This window comes from Limulus polyphemus, unplaced genomic scaffold, assembly GCF_000517525.1.
Source record: "Limulus polyphemus unplaced genomic scaffold, Limulus_polyphemus-2.1.2 Scaffold185, whole genome shotgun sequence".
NCBI lineage: Eukaryota > Metazoa > Arthropoda > Merostomata > Xiphosura > Limulidae > Limulus > Limulus polyphemus.
In genome coordinates, this window is record NW_013665795.1 from 150,795 (window position 1) to 169,380 (window position 18,586).

At 34.3% G+C, this 18,586-nt stretch overlaps 1 protein-coding gene across 2 annotated transcripts in view; it reads left to right on the top strand.

The window, feature by feature from the left end:
• The window catches only part of LOC106478145 (YLP motif-containing protein 1-like), a 17,066-nt gene extending 6,197 nt beyond the window's left edge, over positions 1-10,869 (top strand). The window contains exons 3-9 of one of the 2 annotated variants that reach the window (XR_002609841.1): positions 2,553-2,647; positions 4,480-4,522; positions 4,869-5,937; positions 6,595-6,652; positions 8,768-9,141; positions 9,962-10,034; positions 10,824-10,869. Coding sequence is in view for 1 of the 2 variants with exons in the window: in XM_022381684.1 (XP_022237392.1) it covers positions 2,553-2,647; positions 4,480-4,522; positions 4,869-5,937; positions 6,595-6,652; positions 8,768-9,141 (1,639 nt within the window). In the remaining variant the exon portion in view is untranslated. Of the gene's footprint in view, positions 1-2,552; positions 2,648-4,479; positions 4,523-4,868; positions 5,938-6,594; positions 6,653-8,767; positions 9,142-9,961; positions 10,729-10,823 lie in introns of those variants that run through there. The other variant, XM_022381684.1, reaches the window with a different exon arrangement.
• Positions 10,870-18,586: the final 7,717 nt, after the last annotated feature.

Consider the following 18,586-nt stretch of genomic DNA (forward strand, 5'->3'; position numbering starts at 1 on the left):
GCCACTGGGGGACCAAAACAATGAACAGCTTCCTCTATCTAGCATGACTAGCGGAGAATCATATCGGAAGTAGAGGTCTGATAAAGCTATTTTAAAACTACAAAACAATGCTTCATTTTGTTAGGGGAATGAATAATCAAGTTTCATATCTAACACTCCTACATTTTGAGTACACAAAGTTACTTCGGGTTATTATTGTAACTGAATATTTAATTATTATTTCATTTTTGTAGCTTCGCGTTGTAAATGTAACACCTCAGTTGACAAAACTTTAAAGTAAATGACGTGCAGAAGAAATAACACGCGGATATTCTGAGTAAGAAATGCGATTTCTTAACACTCGAAAAATCAAATAATTTGCATTTTATGAAATTTATCGAAATGGATATTTGAGTATAAATGATAATTTTCCTAAAACATAAAGTAGCAAACGGCACTATTTCAAAGCATATACATATCATAAATGCATATTCTTTAAATGAAAATACTCATTTTAACTTCAGTACAACATAAAGAGACAGGTCACTTGATGTAGACGTAGTATTGAAACTCTCCGAGAGATTTAGGTTTTGTTTTTTTGTATTATAATCTATAGCTTATGAAACAACTGGTAGGTTTCAAATAGTTGATATTCCTAATTGACTAATAGCGGATAATGGTCTGCGCCGCTAGAAGCAGTTTATCAGGCGTAACCAGCCATCGAAATAATAATGATATATATAGTTAGTTACTAACGTTATGTACTCAGCACAATAAAATTAATATAGAGTAAGTGGTAGCTGTAAGTGCTTAATATGGAAATAACAGTTCGCTTGGAAAAGGGGATTATTTATCACTGAGAAAAAAGGTGCTTTTGTTTTCGGTTTGTACTTAAGCACAAAGTTAAACAATAGGCTATATGCGCTTTGCCAATTAAGAGGCCCGGCATGGCCAGGTGGATAAGGCGCTCGACTCACAATCTGAGGGTCGCGGGTTCGAATCCGCACCCCACCAAACATGCTCGCCCTTTCAGCCGTGGGGGCGTTATAGTGTGACGGTCAATCCCACTATTCGTTGGTAAAAGAGTAGCCCAAGAGTTGGCGGTGGGTGGTGATGACTAGCTGCCTTCCCTCTAGTCTTGCACTGCTAAATTAGGGACGGCTAGCGCAGATAGCCCCCGTGTAGCTTTGCGCGAAATTCCAAAACCAACCAACCAACCAATTAAGAGTATAGAAACCTGTATTTTAGCGTATACGTCTTCGATGTTACTGCTGAATCACTGGATAAATATTTTCTAAATCTTTTATTATAAATTTTGTAGCTAAACAATAAATTTGATGCATTAAGTTTTTTTGTTGTTTTTTTTACATTATATAACACACTATAAGAAATTGATTTGAGCGTAAAAGTTACAGGCTTTAAATCCGAAAATTTGAAATGCCTGAAAGACTAACTCAATTAATATGATTTCCTTCAATCCTCGGCCCGGCATGACCATGTGGCGCTCGACTCGCAATCTGAGGGTCACGGGTTCGAATCCCCGTCCCACCAAACATGCTCGCCCTTTCAGCCGTGGGGGCGTTATAATGTGACGGTCACTATTCGTTGGTAAAAAGAGTAGCTCAAGAGTTGGCGGTTGGTGGTGATGACTAGCTGCCTTCCCTCTAGTCTTACACTGCTAAATTAGGGACGGCTAGCGCAGATAGCCCTCGTCTAGCTTTGTGCAAAATTCAAAACAAACCAAACCAGATAAACAACCTGATTAGGATCCAGTTTCGTGGAAGATTAACTCTTCCTTTAATGGTTGGGTCTTCAGAAGATGTTTTGAAACGGTTATGGGATAACTATCAAAAGCTAAAGTGTTAAGACTCTAAATTTTCGACCACCACTTAACACTAGTAGTTCTTAGTTTACCGTTATATCTTTGATATCCGTTCATGTCCATGTAAGAACGTTCTTCAGTTCATAAAAATATACACCGTACTACAGATCCATAGCAACTTATCAGGAATAAGAACGATTTGTTAAAAATAATAATAAAAACAACGTTTAGATTTCGAAAGCAAATTATGATAAAAATATAACCATTATTTTGAATTATATCGATAGTCAGTAAATATATAGTTCCTTTTGTTTTTATTCTACTACTGGCACTTGTTTCGTTTTGGCATGGTCATAGTTGGCTGATCATAAAATTCCACCATCTGTGTCGAAGATTATTATTAATTGTGGCTTAAACTATAGCTCTATTTTAATTATCTGCTTTATACTGCATCAAAATCATGAACAACAACAAAAAAATAATGTTTTTAAGTTATTTTAATTTGTATGCTATACATTATCAAGAAAAGGTAGTTTAAAATTAGCTGCTCACGGAAATCTATAATTCAAAAAGTAAATATATCCTTTTATAATATAGCTTTAACAAGTGCCATGTGTCATGCAAATCTCCTACAGCTCTACAGTGATGAAAATTCGCATATGTTTTACTGCAAAAAATATTCTCTCTCGCTCTAATGCTAATCATTATTCAACAGCTGCACTTTGACGTTATGTTTTCCTGTTTCTCACAGGATTGAGAACAAACCAAGTACTCCAGGTCCGCTTTCTTCTCCTGTGATCCAGAGATCTGTGGTACTACAGGCCTTGCTAGAAGAGGAATCAAAAGGTTAGTATTATTTATATGCCTGTTTATAAGATCTGTTAATGTATTTTATATACATAATTTCTATATAGAATTTCGGGATGTTCGAATATAAATAAAAGAAAATACTATTCGTCATAGAGCAATAATTCTTGATGAATTCACTAATAATAAGATTGTCCCAGAAATCCATGTGCATCGGAAATGGTCGTGAGAGGACGTTATCTACTCAATATGGCCACCATTCATGTCAACGATAGCCTGCATTTATAAGATGACGCCATACACAGACGTGGCTATCTAATAGTAAATATGTTGTGGGATGGCCCACCTGATTTCTGGCTATGGTACACTTACATTTAGATGTGGGCTGTGGAGCGACTGCTCTACTGGTATCCATGTTGAAATTTGCACAGTTTCGTTCACCTGTGAAGGATGGAAGCTACTGTTGACATGAATGGTTGCTACACTGAGCGAATAGCGTCCTCTGGTGCTCACTTATTCTTACTTTATATGGTCTCATTGATATATCCATCAGATGACAAATAGCATTAATTTTATTGATGTTCAAACATGCCAAGTAACTTTATAAGAACTATGTTTTATTTTATATCTCATCGATATGGTATACTGGGATGACCTTAACGAAACAATGCATTTACAACCAATTGTTTGGTCATTATTTTTTTTTTCTGTAAAGGGAAAAAAAACAGCTTTTGTGAATACTAGTCTAAAGTTATCATTTTCTCACTGTATCCTTAATCATTCTTTACATTATTTATCTATATTAGTACACTATTTCGAAATTACATTTTTTCAAAAACAACCTCTAATGTACTAGAGTATTATAAAAGGGACACTATTTACTGACCGATTACATATGTTAGATAATGGATGTGAAATGAACTGAGTTCTCTTGTTTCTACTGTATATAAAAATTAAATATTCAACTTTCGCATAGCATGACAACAAACTATTCATACCGATTTCCAGATATAAGTATGAACACGCCCTATTTGTTACTAGAGTTCGTTAGCATTCGAGAATAAGACAAGCGTAAATTTCGAAGTTTAAATGTCGATTTTCGTAAAAAGTGGCCCTGAAATATCGAAGCATCTAAATCATTTTAATAAAGACCATAGAACGCTACTCAGCAAAATATGAATAATTAGTTACAAGTATTATAGTTAAAAGCTATTTGTGTTCTAGCATCAATACGAAAGCTGATAAAGATGTTTGTAAAGCTGATAAAAATGTTTGTAAAGATGATAAAGATGTTTTTAAAGCTGATAATGATGTTTGTAAAGCTAATAAAGATGTTTGTAAAACTGATAAAGATGTTTGTAAAGCTGATAAAGATGCCTGTAAAGCTGATAAAGATGTTTGTAAAGCTGATAAAGATGCCTGTAAAGCTGATAAAGATGTTTGTAAAGGTGATAAATATGTTTGTAAAGGTGATAAAGATGTTTGTAAAATTAATAAAGATGCTTGTAAAGTTGATAAAGATGTCTGTAAAGGTGATAAAGATGTTTTTAAAGCTGATAAAGATGCTTGTAAAGATGCACAATTTTAGTTCTCCGGTGGCACAGCATTAGGCTGGAGGATTTATAACGTTAAAAGTTGAGGTTTTTCGATACCCGCGATGGGCACTGCGAAGATAGCCTAATGCTTATATTTGTGCTTAAAAAATATCCAAACACAGATCGTATTAACAAGTATCACCTTAACCTACAACTTAGAACATCTTTGTTTACAGTTGACAATTAATAGGATCAGCTATTAACATTAATATACTTAGGGGACGTTACTTCAAGTTGTACTTTTTTTTCCCTGCGATAACTTTTTTTTATTTTCAGGAAGGCATTATATGGACAGCCCACAAACTCCCCCAGCACAAAAGTAAGTTGCCTTCTGGTATAATACTTTAAAGCAATATTGTTTTCTAAAGCCATATATTGTTCTTACCTTATAAAACAGATCGAAGATTTACTTTTACATTGCTGAGCTTTGTAAAAAAGCTAGATGTCTTCAAAACTATACGTAGTTCATACAATGACTTAATACACAGCAAAGTGGCTTTTTGAAAACATCGTTTTCCATGCTTTCAAGTTTAATGCATTAAACTTTAAAACAAGTTATTTCCTAATTATTATTTCATCTAAAATAATGTGTTTGACGTATACATTAATCTTCGGAACATTAAATACGATTGAATCTTCATAACATGTCTAATTTTCGCCCACAGAAAGCAGCCACCGTCACCTCCCCCTAAGCCAAAACCTCCAATTCGTGGTCAAATCTTACAGCCACCACAAGACCCAACAAAGTCTCCATCTTTCTACTCCTATATTTCCGAACAACCTACAATTACGTCATCGTCATGCGCATCTCAAAGCATTATTTATTCTGATCAGTACACTCATCAGGAAAATAGCAGAACATCTACCTATCAGCAACAAAAACAGTATTACCAAATGATACAGCCCCGTTCTCCCGTTATTACTACTAACGAGTCACATCAGTGGAATCCATTATCATCAGCATTTGATTACCATCAACAAAAAAGTGTCACGCATACAAGTGATCAAGAAAAGTCTGCGCCACCTGTACCTCCTCGTCTTTCTCAGTCAACATATCAGAAAACGATAACAAGAGATCAGATTTCATACGCAAACTCAACGGAAGCGAGCGTTGAACATAAGTATAACCAACCAGTCATAAGTCTAACTAGTACACGTAAAACACAATCGTCATATCAACACCCAACTAGTATTCCAGCCTCTATCCAAGCTTTTCACTCAACTTCTCAGCAACCAACACCTGCACAACCTAGTTATCAAGAGCCAAACACTGTTACCAAAGTTGATTATCAATCTTACCAGCCACAAACCTCTGCACGTATTCAACCAGATTATCCGAAAACAAACACTCTCTCGGCTACTAAAAATGTTACTCAGCTAGAAATACATGCATATGGTCAACCTAATTATACACAACCAACTACTACCAATGTAAACCACACAGCTTATGAAAAACTAACACAAGTACCCATATCCACAGCTACAGTTTTCACTGAAACGAAAGGTATTCCACCATCCCCTACAACTGAACGTGTTCAACGGAACTATCAAGGAATAGTTCAACAGACCTCGTCTCCAGAACACCTCCAGAGACGACATTATTTCTCACAACAAATTCAAGAACAAAACCGTCCACAAAGTCAAACGTCTATGACCAGAATGTCACCCAGTCCATCTGCATCACCATCTTTGTCTCGTAGGTTGAGAACTGCTGAAGGGATCTGGCCACCCAAGGTGAACCTCTTTTTAGTTGATTACGTGAATGACTTGTATAAATAGATGTTGTGATATTTAAGACAACATATATAATCAGATATTAAAGAAGATGGGGAACTTATGCAGAGACTTATAATCTTGGATTGCGACGTAAGAAATATATACACAATAATTCCTTTAAATTTAATATTTAAATTACGTATTTACAAATAAACACCTAACAACTACTCAGGGTCACAGACAAATGGCACAGTAAAGTAGCTCCCTCTAATGGTAGCTATTAAACAATAATTTTTAGAAATATATATATATATACATTTCACATCACGGTCTGCAAGAGTACCCGGAAGGTGGTATTCTTTTACACCCTCTTAAACCTCTATATACATAATAGAATAGAATAGCAACCACATTTACTTTCAGTATTGCATCCAAAAACAGTGTTCCTTTATTTCATATTTTTCTAACAAAAGAGAAAACAAATAAAGCTCAAATTAAACGTTCTGTCGACAAACTATGTAAAAACCTTATGACCAGTTTATCAGAAAGATATACTCCATCCAAGTGTCACGTAAGATTCAACTAAGTCAAACAATTGATGAACTGACTAGAGACCAAACAAAAATTTAGATTTTTAAATATGTATATAATTCTGGTGGTTATTTTACCTTACAGAATCCTACTTCAAAACAACTACCGAGAATAGGGTTCCCGTCTGGCTGGACGAAAGAAAGTAAGTAGCATTATAGGTGCTCGTGAAGATGAAAGGGTTAACATATTCGGTGACGGGATTCAAACCTGCGAGCCGCAGATGTGGAGTCGAACGCTATAACCACCAGGCCGTACTGAATTAGTTGTTGAAACGTAGATCTCACTGATTATACAACATAGGACTTGTGTAGACTGTACTTCTTCTTAGAATTGAACCCAGTTTACTGATGAATTGCATCTCAACTGATTGAGGCCCGGCATGGCCGGGTGGTTAGGGCACTCGACTCGCAATCTGAGTGTGCGGGTTCGAATCCCTGTCCCATCATACATGCTCGCCCTTTCAGCCGTGGGGGCGTTATAATGTGACGGTCACTATTCTTTGGTAAAAGAGTAGCCCAAGAGCTGGCGGTGGGTGGTGATGACTAGCTGCCTTCCCTCTAGTCTTACACTGCTAAATTAGGGACGGCTAGCGCAGATATCCCTCGTGTAGCTTTGCGCGAAATTCAAAACAAACAAACAAACCTTAACTGAAGCATTTTACAAAGACGTATACTAGATTTTCTGATCACGAGCACCTATAATGCTACTTACTTTCTTTCGTCCAGCCAGACGGGAACCCTATTCTCGGTAGTTGTTTTGAAGTAGGATTCTGTAAGGTAAAGTGGGGTCGTTATAATGTAATGGTTAATACCACTATTTGTTGCCTTCCTTCTAGTCTATAACTTCAAAGTTAGGAAATGCTAGCGCAGGTAACCCTTGAGTAGCTTTGAGTGAAATTCAATAAACAAATAGTTTAGTACAGTCATTCAATAGATACGAATATATGAATCATGTGTAATTGGAAGAAAGAAATGGAAACAATAACTTCAACTCTATCATTCAATAAATAAAATCTTTCTAACATACGACTTTTGTAGAATCAGAAAGCAATACAAGTGACCAATTAGGTCAGTACGGTAAGTTAGTAATTAATAGTTCTTAAAATACATGAATCACTCTCAAAGAGCGGGAGAGAGAGAGAGATTACGTTACTTATTTCGTGTTTATGTAACATACGAAAAATTCTAACCATTCAATGAAGATAACACACACTGGGGTTTCTATATATATAGATGCATGTTCTTTGTATTTCTAAATATCTGTAAACATAAGCAGTACGTCCGTTAACTATAGTACTGAATGTTTATGTAAAATTAGAATTTTTTATTTAAGATTGTTTCTGAGACACAAAACAACAAGTGGGTATTTATCGTAAGTAACTATGAAATCTTAAGCTTTCTGGGGGAAAAAAACTCGTTTGAAAAGAATTAAAATTTTGCTTACTTACATTCCACTTCAGGCCTCACCTTTAAATAGTGAGTTCACAAATGTCATTATAATAATTACTTGCTTTAATTGTCATTTGCCTTCTGCAAGACATTTGGTACTATGGTAGATCACACAATCCCATCCGATAACTTTGTGATTTAATAACGTCAACATGATACGATACTAAGAGTACATTAGACTTGACTTATTTTGATATAAATTTAGTCCTTTGATATATAAATTGTTAGGTATCAAAATTTCGAATGGTCTGAATCTGGGTTAGAATATAATTTAGATTTAGTAGTTAAATAAATGCCGATATGTATCCAATTTATGATATTTGCCAACAAGATTGATAAACACGCAGTTTCTTTCTTAATACAAATGTTTTAATATATAAACAACAATAACAGTTATTACAAATCGCCCCCCCAGTGGCACAGCGGCATGTCTGCGGACTTACAACGCTAGAAACCGGGTTTCGATACCCGTGGTGGGCAGAGCTTTGTGTAGCTTTGTGCTTAACTACAAACAAACAAACAAATAGAGTATTACAAATCAAAAGTTTTACAAACTTACAAACAATATAAAGTCTTCTTTCTGGTCTGGCTCACGACGAGCAAGTTAATTTCGAGTTGATGTAGGTATAATTCACTTCTTAATATAAAAGAAATTAATTATTATAGTTCTATTTCCGCCTCGCATTTTAAATCATAATTTGTATAATAACAGTGGCCCATTTGTTCTTTTTGTGGAAGTATCTAAACAACTTATAAACTGAAACAAGAAACGTGTATTCTATATGTATAATGCTTTGTTTATTTTACAGGTAGCCATGGGAAAAAAACGACCTGGCCACCCATAAAACCTGGAGAATCTGATGATGAATCTGGTGGTCGTATTACACCAACCATCACTCCTCGGTCTGGCGCTATCGTGCATGCCTGGAATCCTCGTCCTTCGACTCCCCCTTGTCGCACTCCTCCATTTGCTGGAGGATCTCCCTTGTTGGGGCGTCGGAACAAGGATATTGCTTGGCCACCTCGGTTCACCGAAAAGCAAAATACCAAGAAGTCCACTTCTAAGCCTTTAAGGAAGGCTCATAGTTTTGAAGAATACGTTGTTCAACATGCTAGTGTTACTGTTCCTCCTACATATCGTCCACCCCCTCATGTTGACCATATGCAACCTACCAACACATAGGTAGAACATGTATAAACTTGAATTTTTTGGTGAATTATTAGAATTATAGAAATTTAGTTCCTTTATCATTTTCAATTATTTAAATATTATGTTTATTAAACTTTATGTTCTAAACATGCCTGTTTATCCGTAAAAAAATAAAGGCATTTTAGACTTTAACGTATTTGACAAAATTTCAAACATTTGTAACCTTTTCAGTTGTTTTCTGCCCCCCAGTGGCACAGTGGTATGTCTGCGGACTTACAACGCTAGAAACCGGGTTTCGATACCCGTGGTGGGCAGAGCACAGATAACCCTTTGTGTAGCTTTGTGCTTAACTACAAACAACAACAACAGTTGTTTTCAAGTTTCGAAAGATCGTAGCAGACCCCCAGTGACACAGCTGTATTGTCTGTGGATTTACCCCGCTAGAAACCGGGTTTCGATACCTGCGGTGGGAAGAGCACAGATAGCTCTTTGTGTAGCTTTGTGCTTAATAACAAACAACAAGAAAACATTACCATATACCTGTTCATACAACAAGTATTGGCAAAAACTGAAACCTAATTTTTTTTAAGCCATTTCTCATGTCATCCTTTTCGGTTTTTGAGAGAAATATATTTTTTACATCAGCTAAAAATTTCAATCCCAACTATCACAAACGAATAAAATATGCATTTGTCTCGTTGTATTTCATCGTGACACAAAATTCAGTTTTTTAAACTGCATGAAAACTTCTTTTCTGTCGAAAAATTGTTGACGAAATATATACTACGAAACACAAATGAACTATTTTCCGTTTTTAAAAGCTTTTATTTTTGCATTTCCTTATTTATGCCAGGTTTTCACCATAAATGAGGGAGACTACAAGAGACTTTAATCCCTCAGAAACAACCCTAGATATCAAAATAAAGGTAATATCCAATGTCTAAAAATTTGAGAATAAATGCGAGTGTGGCATTAGGTTATATTTCTAGCATGAAGTACTTGATAACTTAGTTTTTAAATAATTTTAATTACTATAAAAAGTGACGTCGATAAGCTGTATTCGAAATTCGCTTGGTGGATTGCACCGAGAGAGGGAGAAATATATATATGTGGATATGCTCTAGTTAGGTTAAAATACAATTTAAGTTAATGAAATTTGACTTTAAACTGAGAAATTCTAATCATGTAGTAACTTAAAAAGGCATTAAAGGTAAATATGATGAATGGCACATATAACTCTGACAGGCTAGTACGTAAGATGTCGTTGTATATTAGATTTTTTCTACCATAGTGTTCCTGTTTTATACAATAAACCTAGATCACAGTTACGCAAACATGTATATATGCATAGAATATTTATTGCGCCTGACTTTTGATTGGAACTTAAGATCAACGTTGCTTTGGTGCATAATTTATATTCAGAATGTTTTTAGTTTTGTGATGAATGAAAGTTTTTCTATACACAAATGGGTGAGTATGCTTATCCTATTGTAAATCCATGTGCGAGTGCACTAAATTATCGTAATTTTTGTTTCACCTTACTGTTTTTACAAAAGATAAATCCGATGCATTTACAGTTACAGAGTAAAAAATTATGAGTAAAATATGAACTTCATTTCTTTGTTTACTTTTTTTATCCCATTGTTCTTTTTCAGTGATGATTTATAATAACTTTAATTTATTCTTAATTGTTGTTTTTTCTGCTTCGATAACAGATAATATTTCTTCCCGGAAGTGGAGCGTTCTTCCTTTTATCAACAGTTATTTCCGTTGGCAAGGGCTGCTATCTCAAACATTTTGAACAATGTAGTTTCCTTTTCAAAGCTAAATCTTTCTTCTATATTATTAAATTTTAATCTTTTTTTTTGTAGTTTTCTACTTGTAGGCTATGTGTGGCTTGTGAAGTATAATATTATGTAGATATGTGGTTAAGTATATCATGTTCAACAACACTTTGATAATGTTTCACTGTTATATAATAATTGAAATAAATTACAGCCAATTACAGTCGTTGTGAATTGTATCACTTTCCATTTATTATAAATATGTCTTAAAAAATCAACACAAACCATTCTTACATGGTAAGGCTAAAAGACTTATTGGGTTTGTAATTACCTATGAAATGCCTCCAGTAACTCAGCGATAAGTTTGCAGGCTTACGACGTTAAAATCCAGGTTTCGATACCCGTGTTGAGCAGAGCACAGATGGCCCATTGTGTAGTTTTGCGCTAACAACAAACCAAAGTTTTTGGAACAACTATTAAAAGACAATAATAATTTTATAAATATTTTACAGTTACTATTGAAAAAAGTTCAAAACTTTGTATATACGTTTAAAAGATTTAGCATTTTTCCATTCGTCTCAAAAAATAAGCATAACCTTAGCTTAGGACCTGTTTCTTTCAGTCAATAATAATCTAAACAATCGTTGTAATAATTGGTCCCACTTCATCAAAATTGTCATTAAGAAAATAAATAAGGTATTTAATCATTTACCGATATTAACAGGAAATCACTCATGAATTTCTATTAATACCTTAATGGTTAGTTGATTATATAATCTAATCAAGGCTCACGAAGAATAACTTCGAGTCTTAAATCACAATGAATGTGAATACAACTTCAATATAAAGTCATGCTAAAGTATAGATGTAAAAATGTGATCTATATGAAAAAATATTTAATCATTTTCATACTGTAATACTATGAGCATATCGTTCTGAAAATGTTAGTGTCTTATTTTTTATCATTATCTTTTCTTATCATTAAAAACTTTATGTACATAAAAATCTGCTCAGCTTCCGCATAATTGCATCGTATACTTACTACTAAGCAAACACAGTTTTTGAGATTCTTTCTAATTTGCCAGTCAATTTTCTTTTCCTTTTATTTGACATCTTTAAAAACAAAATTTGGAAATTACAATAACATAAACTATGTTTTAATATTAACTCCATAAACTGATGAAATACAAAAAAAATTGTTAAAAGAAGGAAAATAGATTATCTGACAGATATGTATATGATATTTATTTCTTATATATGCACACGATGTTCGAACCTTTGCTTTAATAGATAGTTATTATAGACAATTGTGTTAAAACGCCAATAATATTTTAAAAATGTGAAGTTATTAATTTAGGTATATCTCAGGTATTTAAAAAAGCTCATGATAGTTACGAGAAAATAAATCCTGTAAAAACAAGATTCTTTACCAGGAATTAATATTATTTTATTCAACATGAAGCCCAAAAAAACGTTTCATAATTAGAACATACCTTAGAGACATATAGTGGTTTAACAAGAGATTAGAATGATCTGCACGTTTAAACATTTACCAATTTTTCCCCAGATATAAATGGACGACATCGTCAACTAGCTAATTAATATTTCTTACTCAACTGACCTCTAATTCATGTGATCTATATTACTTAAACATCTATAAGCTTTGTTCTAAGTCAGCTATTAAGCAGCTTGGGAAAGAAGGGTAACTTCATGACTTCCAAATAAGACAATTTGTAAAAGCCCAGGTTATAGTTGCTTCAGTGAATCGAATTGCACAACTATTATCGGCATGCGGTTATCCCCAAAAAATAAAAAAAATAAAGAGGTAAACGCTAACGGTGGTCAGGAGACTATCATGAGTGTATAAAAGCGCTATGCTCTATGTCGAATTTTCTCCGGACATAAAATCTAATTCTTTAGCATACCTTCCAAGAAATTCCAGTTGCCTATTGTAAATAACTAAAGTAATTCTATATATTTTGGATATTTCTAATTCTTTTATCCATGCTCTTTATACTGAAAAAACAATTGTTATTGGATGTGACACATTATCCAGAATTGATTACCTAGATGTAAAGGAAAAGCTTATCCAGCTCAATATAACACTGTGTCGTGTCCTATGCATTACCAGTAAAACTTTACCTATTCAAGAAACAGCATTTGCTAGCATCAGCTAGTAATGTGGAAATATTCTATGAATTATAATTATGTTACAATTAGTCATTTCAGCACAATAACTCATCTAAATTAAGTTTGATGTCTAACTAACTAACTCTAAACAAGAAAGGGAGACGAACCCTGGATTTTAGTATTGTAAGTCCATAAACTTACCACTGTCCACCGGGAGACAAAAAGATATAATCTGGTTCTGTTCACCATTTCAAACTATTTACCCTTAGTTAACATTATTAACTAAGTTTGAATTTCATCTCATTCTCCTATTTTTAATTATTATACTTAGCAGTCCCACAAGTATAGAGGAGATATGTCGTTACCCCTCTTCTAGCGTTAACAAAAACATAGCTTCTGATCGTCAACAAAGATTATAATTAATGTTGACCTCGAAGAGCATGCATAATAGAAAATGACATAATGAGGAATGATTGCTCTTGACAACCAGATTGTGTGTCTCACATGCACGACTGAAATACTTTAAACAATGTAAACAGAGTAACTTAGGAGCCACCTCTTAACCTCATAGTGGCTCAGCGGAAGATCGAGGACTTAGAACACTAAAATTAAGGGTTCGATCCTTGCGATTGGGCCACTCAGGTACCATATTGTGAATCCTTGCGCTTAACAACAATAAAAAAGTTAGGAGCTCTGACAAGAAGACACTTAACTATATTTATGTATCTTTAATTCTGTTTCACCTATTTGACATCCTATCTCTTTTATAAAATACAATAAAATTAGAACAATTGCAATATCGTATTATGTTTTTTTTTCTTTACAAAAACTCAAGATAACGAAGGCAGTCCAGAAAAGAACAAATACGTCTTTGCTGCCACATAAATAACACCCCCTGAGCCACTATGGGGTTAAGAGGGGGCTCCTAAGTTACTCTGTTTACATTGTTTAAAGTATTTCAGTCGTGCATGTGAGACACACAATCTGGTTATCATGAGCCACTATGGGGTTAAGGGGGGTGGCTCCTAAGTTACTCTGTTTACATTGTTTAACGTATTTCAGTCGTACATGTGAGACACACAATCTGGTTGTCAGAAGTTAAATGAGAAAAGTATTGCAATACTGACAAAGCATTTTGTAGAGCTATGTGTTTACGTGCGGTTCTAATTGTGTGAAAATGAATTATCTTTTCAATTATTAGTCGTACTTGAAGGATATATTAGAGTTATACTTTTTATTCTATTATCAAAAGCCAAACAAATTCGTGAATTATAAGATGTTTTTAGTTTAGAAGGACTATGAATAACTTGGAGTTAAGATTGAGCATACGGCTTTCTACGTGCATCAACTTTTGTTCTTTCTGTTCATAACTCTAACGCACGTGCACTCCTGGGACTCCTGAAATTGACCTGTTGCATCACAATAACAAACATTATCAATCAAGTCGCCTTTATTTTATTACATTAGCTATAAACATCCACCAAAATAGTAAATGTGTCCAAAATAATTTTACGGTAAACGTCATTTGAAGCATATGCAAAAAAGATTGGCGTTTTTGAACACGTGTGCGTGCGTGTGTGTGTGTGTGTTTGAAGTTAACCCAAAGCTACACAATGGGCTATCTGTGCTCTGCCCACCACGGGTATCGAAACCCGGTTTCTAACGTTGTAAGTCCGCAGACATATTGCTGTGCCACTGGGGGGCATTTTTGAACACATAAAAATGTATTCAGATAGAATTTAACTACCGGTAGATTATGTTTTGTAGGGCTTGTTAAAAGTAAGGTTTATTCAAGCCAGCTTATATCTCATATCAATTGAAGCCCCCCAGTGGCGCAGCGGTATGTCTGTAGACTTGCAACGATAGAGCCCTTTGTGTAGCTTTGTGCTTAACAAAATATCAATTGAATTTTAGTAAACAATCAATAATGTCACTTCATTTTTATTCTTCTTCACTATGATTGAAAACTGCCTTAAGATAAGATCCGAAAATTTGTTTCCAAATAATTGTACGTCAACTGAAATGTTTAATGAGTCGTCAAATCAAATATCATTGGGCATCTTCAGTTAAAGAAATCATCTTCAATCTTCTAAGTATGAGTTTAATATTATATTCTCTAGTGGCATGCATACCTCGTGACTTGACGTTTTCTACAGTGTAGGCGGTGAATTATATTATAAGGATTTTTATTTTAATATAGATTTTCTTCATCTTTCTACATCTCAAACTTTTGTCTAAGGGTCCAAAAACGAAGGATGTTCATATATGTACATGATATGTAAAACTTGAAGCATGATATTCACCCATAACTTAGCTTCCGCAATATCTCTACAACAACAAGACTTCAGGTAAGAACACAGGACAGTCATGTCCCAGTGAATATATTGGGAAACTAACTTACACGATATTCCTCAACGAGCATGAGTATAGCACTTATTACCAGCAGAATTTCCTTTCACGTTTGTCAGCCAGAGAACAACCAAGAACAACAACTTTCACGCTAATTAGCCAAAGATCAAACAACAACAACAACACCTTTCACGCTAATCAAGCCAGACAAATATGTAACACCTGCTGTGTGTGTTGTGATTCAAATAAACAATTTTGAATAGTTCAGTCTTTGTACAAACTAAAAAATAGATCGCTTAAAATTATAATTTTCATAATCATAGGGTGACTCAGAACAAAGGTGGTTATAACATAATTGGGCTGAAATATTGATTCAATAGATTTATTTGCAACATTAAATTAAATTACCATAAAAAAACAGTTAAAGGGCTTTCCTCTGTAGTGCTTAGTATGTTGGAACGAGCCGAGAAAAATGGCCGCCGCATTCAATCTATTACTCTACGGTGCTTACAAATAACTTGAGTTACAGCGTTATTTGAACACCTAATCCACACTATCGAGTGTTTCACAGCTTGAGACTTCCAATATCATTGAAAAGTGCTGCTAAAGTGGAGAAGTGGGAACTAGCTAAAGAACTAAAGTGTTCTTTTTTACTTTTTTCTTCTCCCACGCTTCCCAAAAAATGATTGAAGTCTTCGACAGAAAAGTATTTTAAAAGTACTTAAGAACAGGCTATGAAGGGATGGGCCGAGAAAATAATGGCCGCCTCATTCAATCCATTACTCTATGATGCTTACAAATAACTGCCAAAGTTGTGTTATAACCTTATTTCTTCACCTAATTGTCATTATCAAGTGTTTCACAGCTTGTATAACAGTAATATTATTCTGTTTTTCTACCACATGTATTTTTGTGGGGAAATAATAAAAAAGGAAAATTACTACTTAGCAATGAGTTTTGGCTTGAAGGCAGCACATATTGTTCTTATATAACGATCATTTGTGACTTTTCATTGCACAAACATAATATCTACCAAAACAATTTCAGTAAAAGTAAATAAAGAAAGAAAAAAATCTAAATTAATATCCAAGGTGTCAAGGATGTCAAGCATTTATGTAACTGACATATCTGTGTGCAAGTTATGGATGTTTGAGTTTAAAAACACCAGTTTCTTAATTATCAAAATAATACATTATATAGCTGTCTACTTTTCTTCAAATTTTCAGTGGGGCTGAGCCTGGCAGCTGTGTGTGTATGCGTGGTATCTTACTTCATGGCCTGGGATCTGTATGATGTCCTCCCTATAAATCGATATTACCCTAGCATGTGGTGGAGTCGATTTTCTGCACATGCAGTGAGTTGGGGTGAAGTTGGAAGGCGAGGTTTCTGTAAATATCCCCTTAACGTCGGTCTAGTACTCCGGGGTACTTCACTAGTCCCCCCAATGTAATAAACAATTTGAGAAACGAACAGAACCGACATGATATTAACAGTATATATTACAATTGAGTTCTAAAAATAAAAGAAATGTTCACTTATCAACCTACTTCAATGAAACTGTTTAAAAAATAATAGAGGAAACAAGTAGTAAAAAAATTGCAATAGTTAAGTACGATGTAGGGATGGCAATGCCAAAATGTACAGAAACAAGGTAGAGATGAATACACAAAACCATACAAAAATCTTACAACCTTACAAGGTTATGGTTATTAGACATTGTAAGACTGTATAGCACTATTCAGTTTAAATGTTTTTATTCAAACCTGAATTCATGCAACGGAGAGTATTCAACATTTAGTTTTAGATAAAAGATATTCTTATAAAGATTTGTCTACTTATATAGTGATTTTTAGATAGGTTCGTGCATTGATCCCTACCTTGTTTCCATACTTTTTGGCATTGCCATCCCTACATCACACATAATTTTTGAAAACTTTTTTATTACTTTTTCCTTAAATCTGTCAAGTGGAATACATATATGCATATAGATATATATTCCGTTATAAGGTAATTATAATTAGATAATACAGATAATGCATTCCAGCTTTACACTTCTATTTAGATTTGGCCTGAGGGTTAGGGTGCTCAACTTGTAATCTGCTGGTCGCGGGTTCGAATCTCCGTCACCGAACATGCTCGCCCTTTCAGCCGAGAGGGCATTGTAATGTGATGGTCCTCACCACTATTCGTTGGTAAAAGAGTAACCCATTAGTTGGCGGTGGGTGGTGTTGACTAGTTGCCTTCCCTCTAGTATATCGCTGCTAAATTAGGGACAGCTGGCGCAGATAGCCCTCGAGTAGCTTTGCGCGAAATTAAAACAAACTATTTAGATTTAATCTCTTGACATAGAAAATATGGATTGCCTTTAACCACTTCCCTTCTTCTAAATGATTAAATATCCCAAATAAATTGTCATTTAGCAATTATACATTAGCATTTAGCTTTTGCCAAGTCACCCTATTTGTAAAGGTTTCATATGGTTGTTTTTGTTAACCTTTATTTTCATCTACCTTGTTAAACGTTTTTATGTTTAGGTATACTTGTGAGCAAAAGGTAAGTGTTATTTATGAATCTGAGTTATTGTTTCGTTTTATCACCACGTCTCAGCACTCTTACCCAGAAGGATATTTGAGTTACAGCCATAGCTTATTTGAACAAATTGAGGTGACCCCAAGTGTACCGAGATAACACAGTCAACATAAGCTTCACTTACTATGTAAGTAACAGGTACTTTTGAATAGGTATTTGATCTTGATGGGCAATAAAAATATACGAATTCTAATAAAAATACCTTTTGACAGAAAATATGATACGGACGTTCCATATTTATCTCTCATTCTTTCAATACATTAACGATGTTTATTTCAATAATTGAAAACAGTTTCACTTGCAATACTAAACGAGCGATCAACAACATATTACATGTATAATGTACTCTAACAACTATTTATTACACGCAGTATTTCGTGTTTTTATTTCTTCTTCTTCATTGTATGAAAGGCAAAATTCTCATCTCCATAATAAAGATTATATCATCATACTTCTGAAAGGCAATTACAAATAATAATTACCAATTTATCTCAACACGGGCTTGGTCGAATTGACCGACCAAATGACCACTTTGTGCTTGTTGTAGTTTCGATATTACTAACGTTTAACATAGTATGTGTATCTTCACAAAATTTGGCAGACTTTCAGTAAACATTACAAGTCTT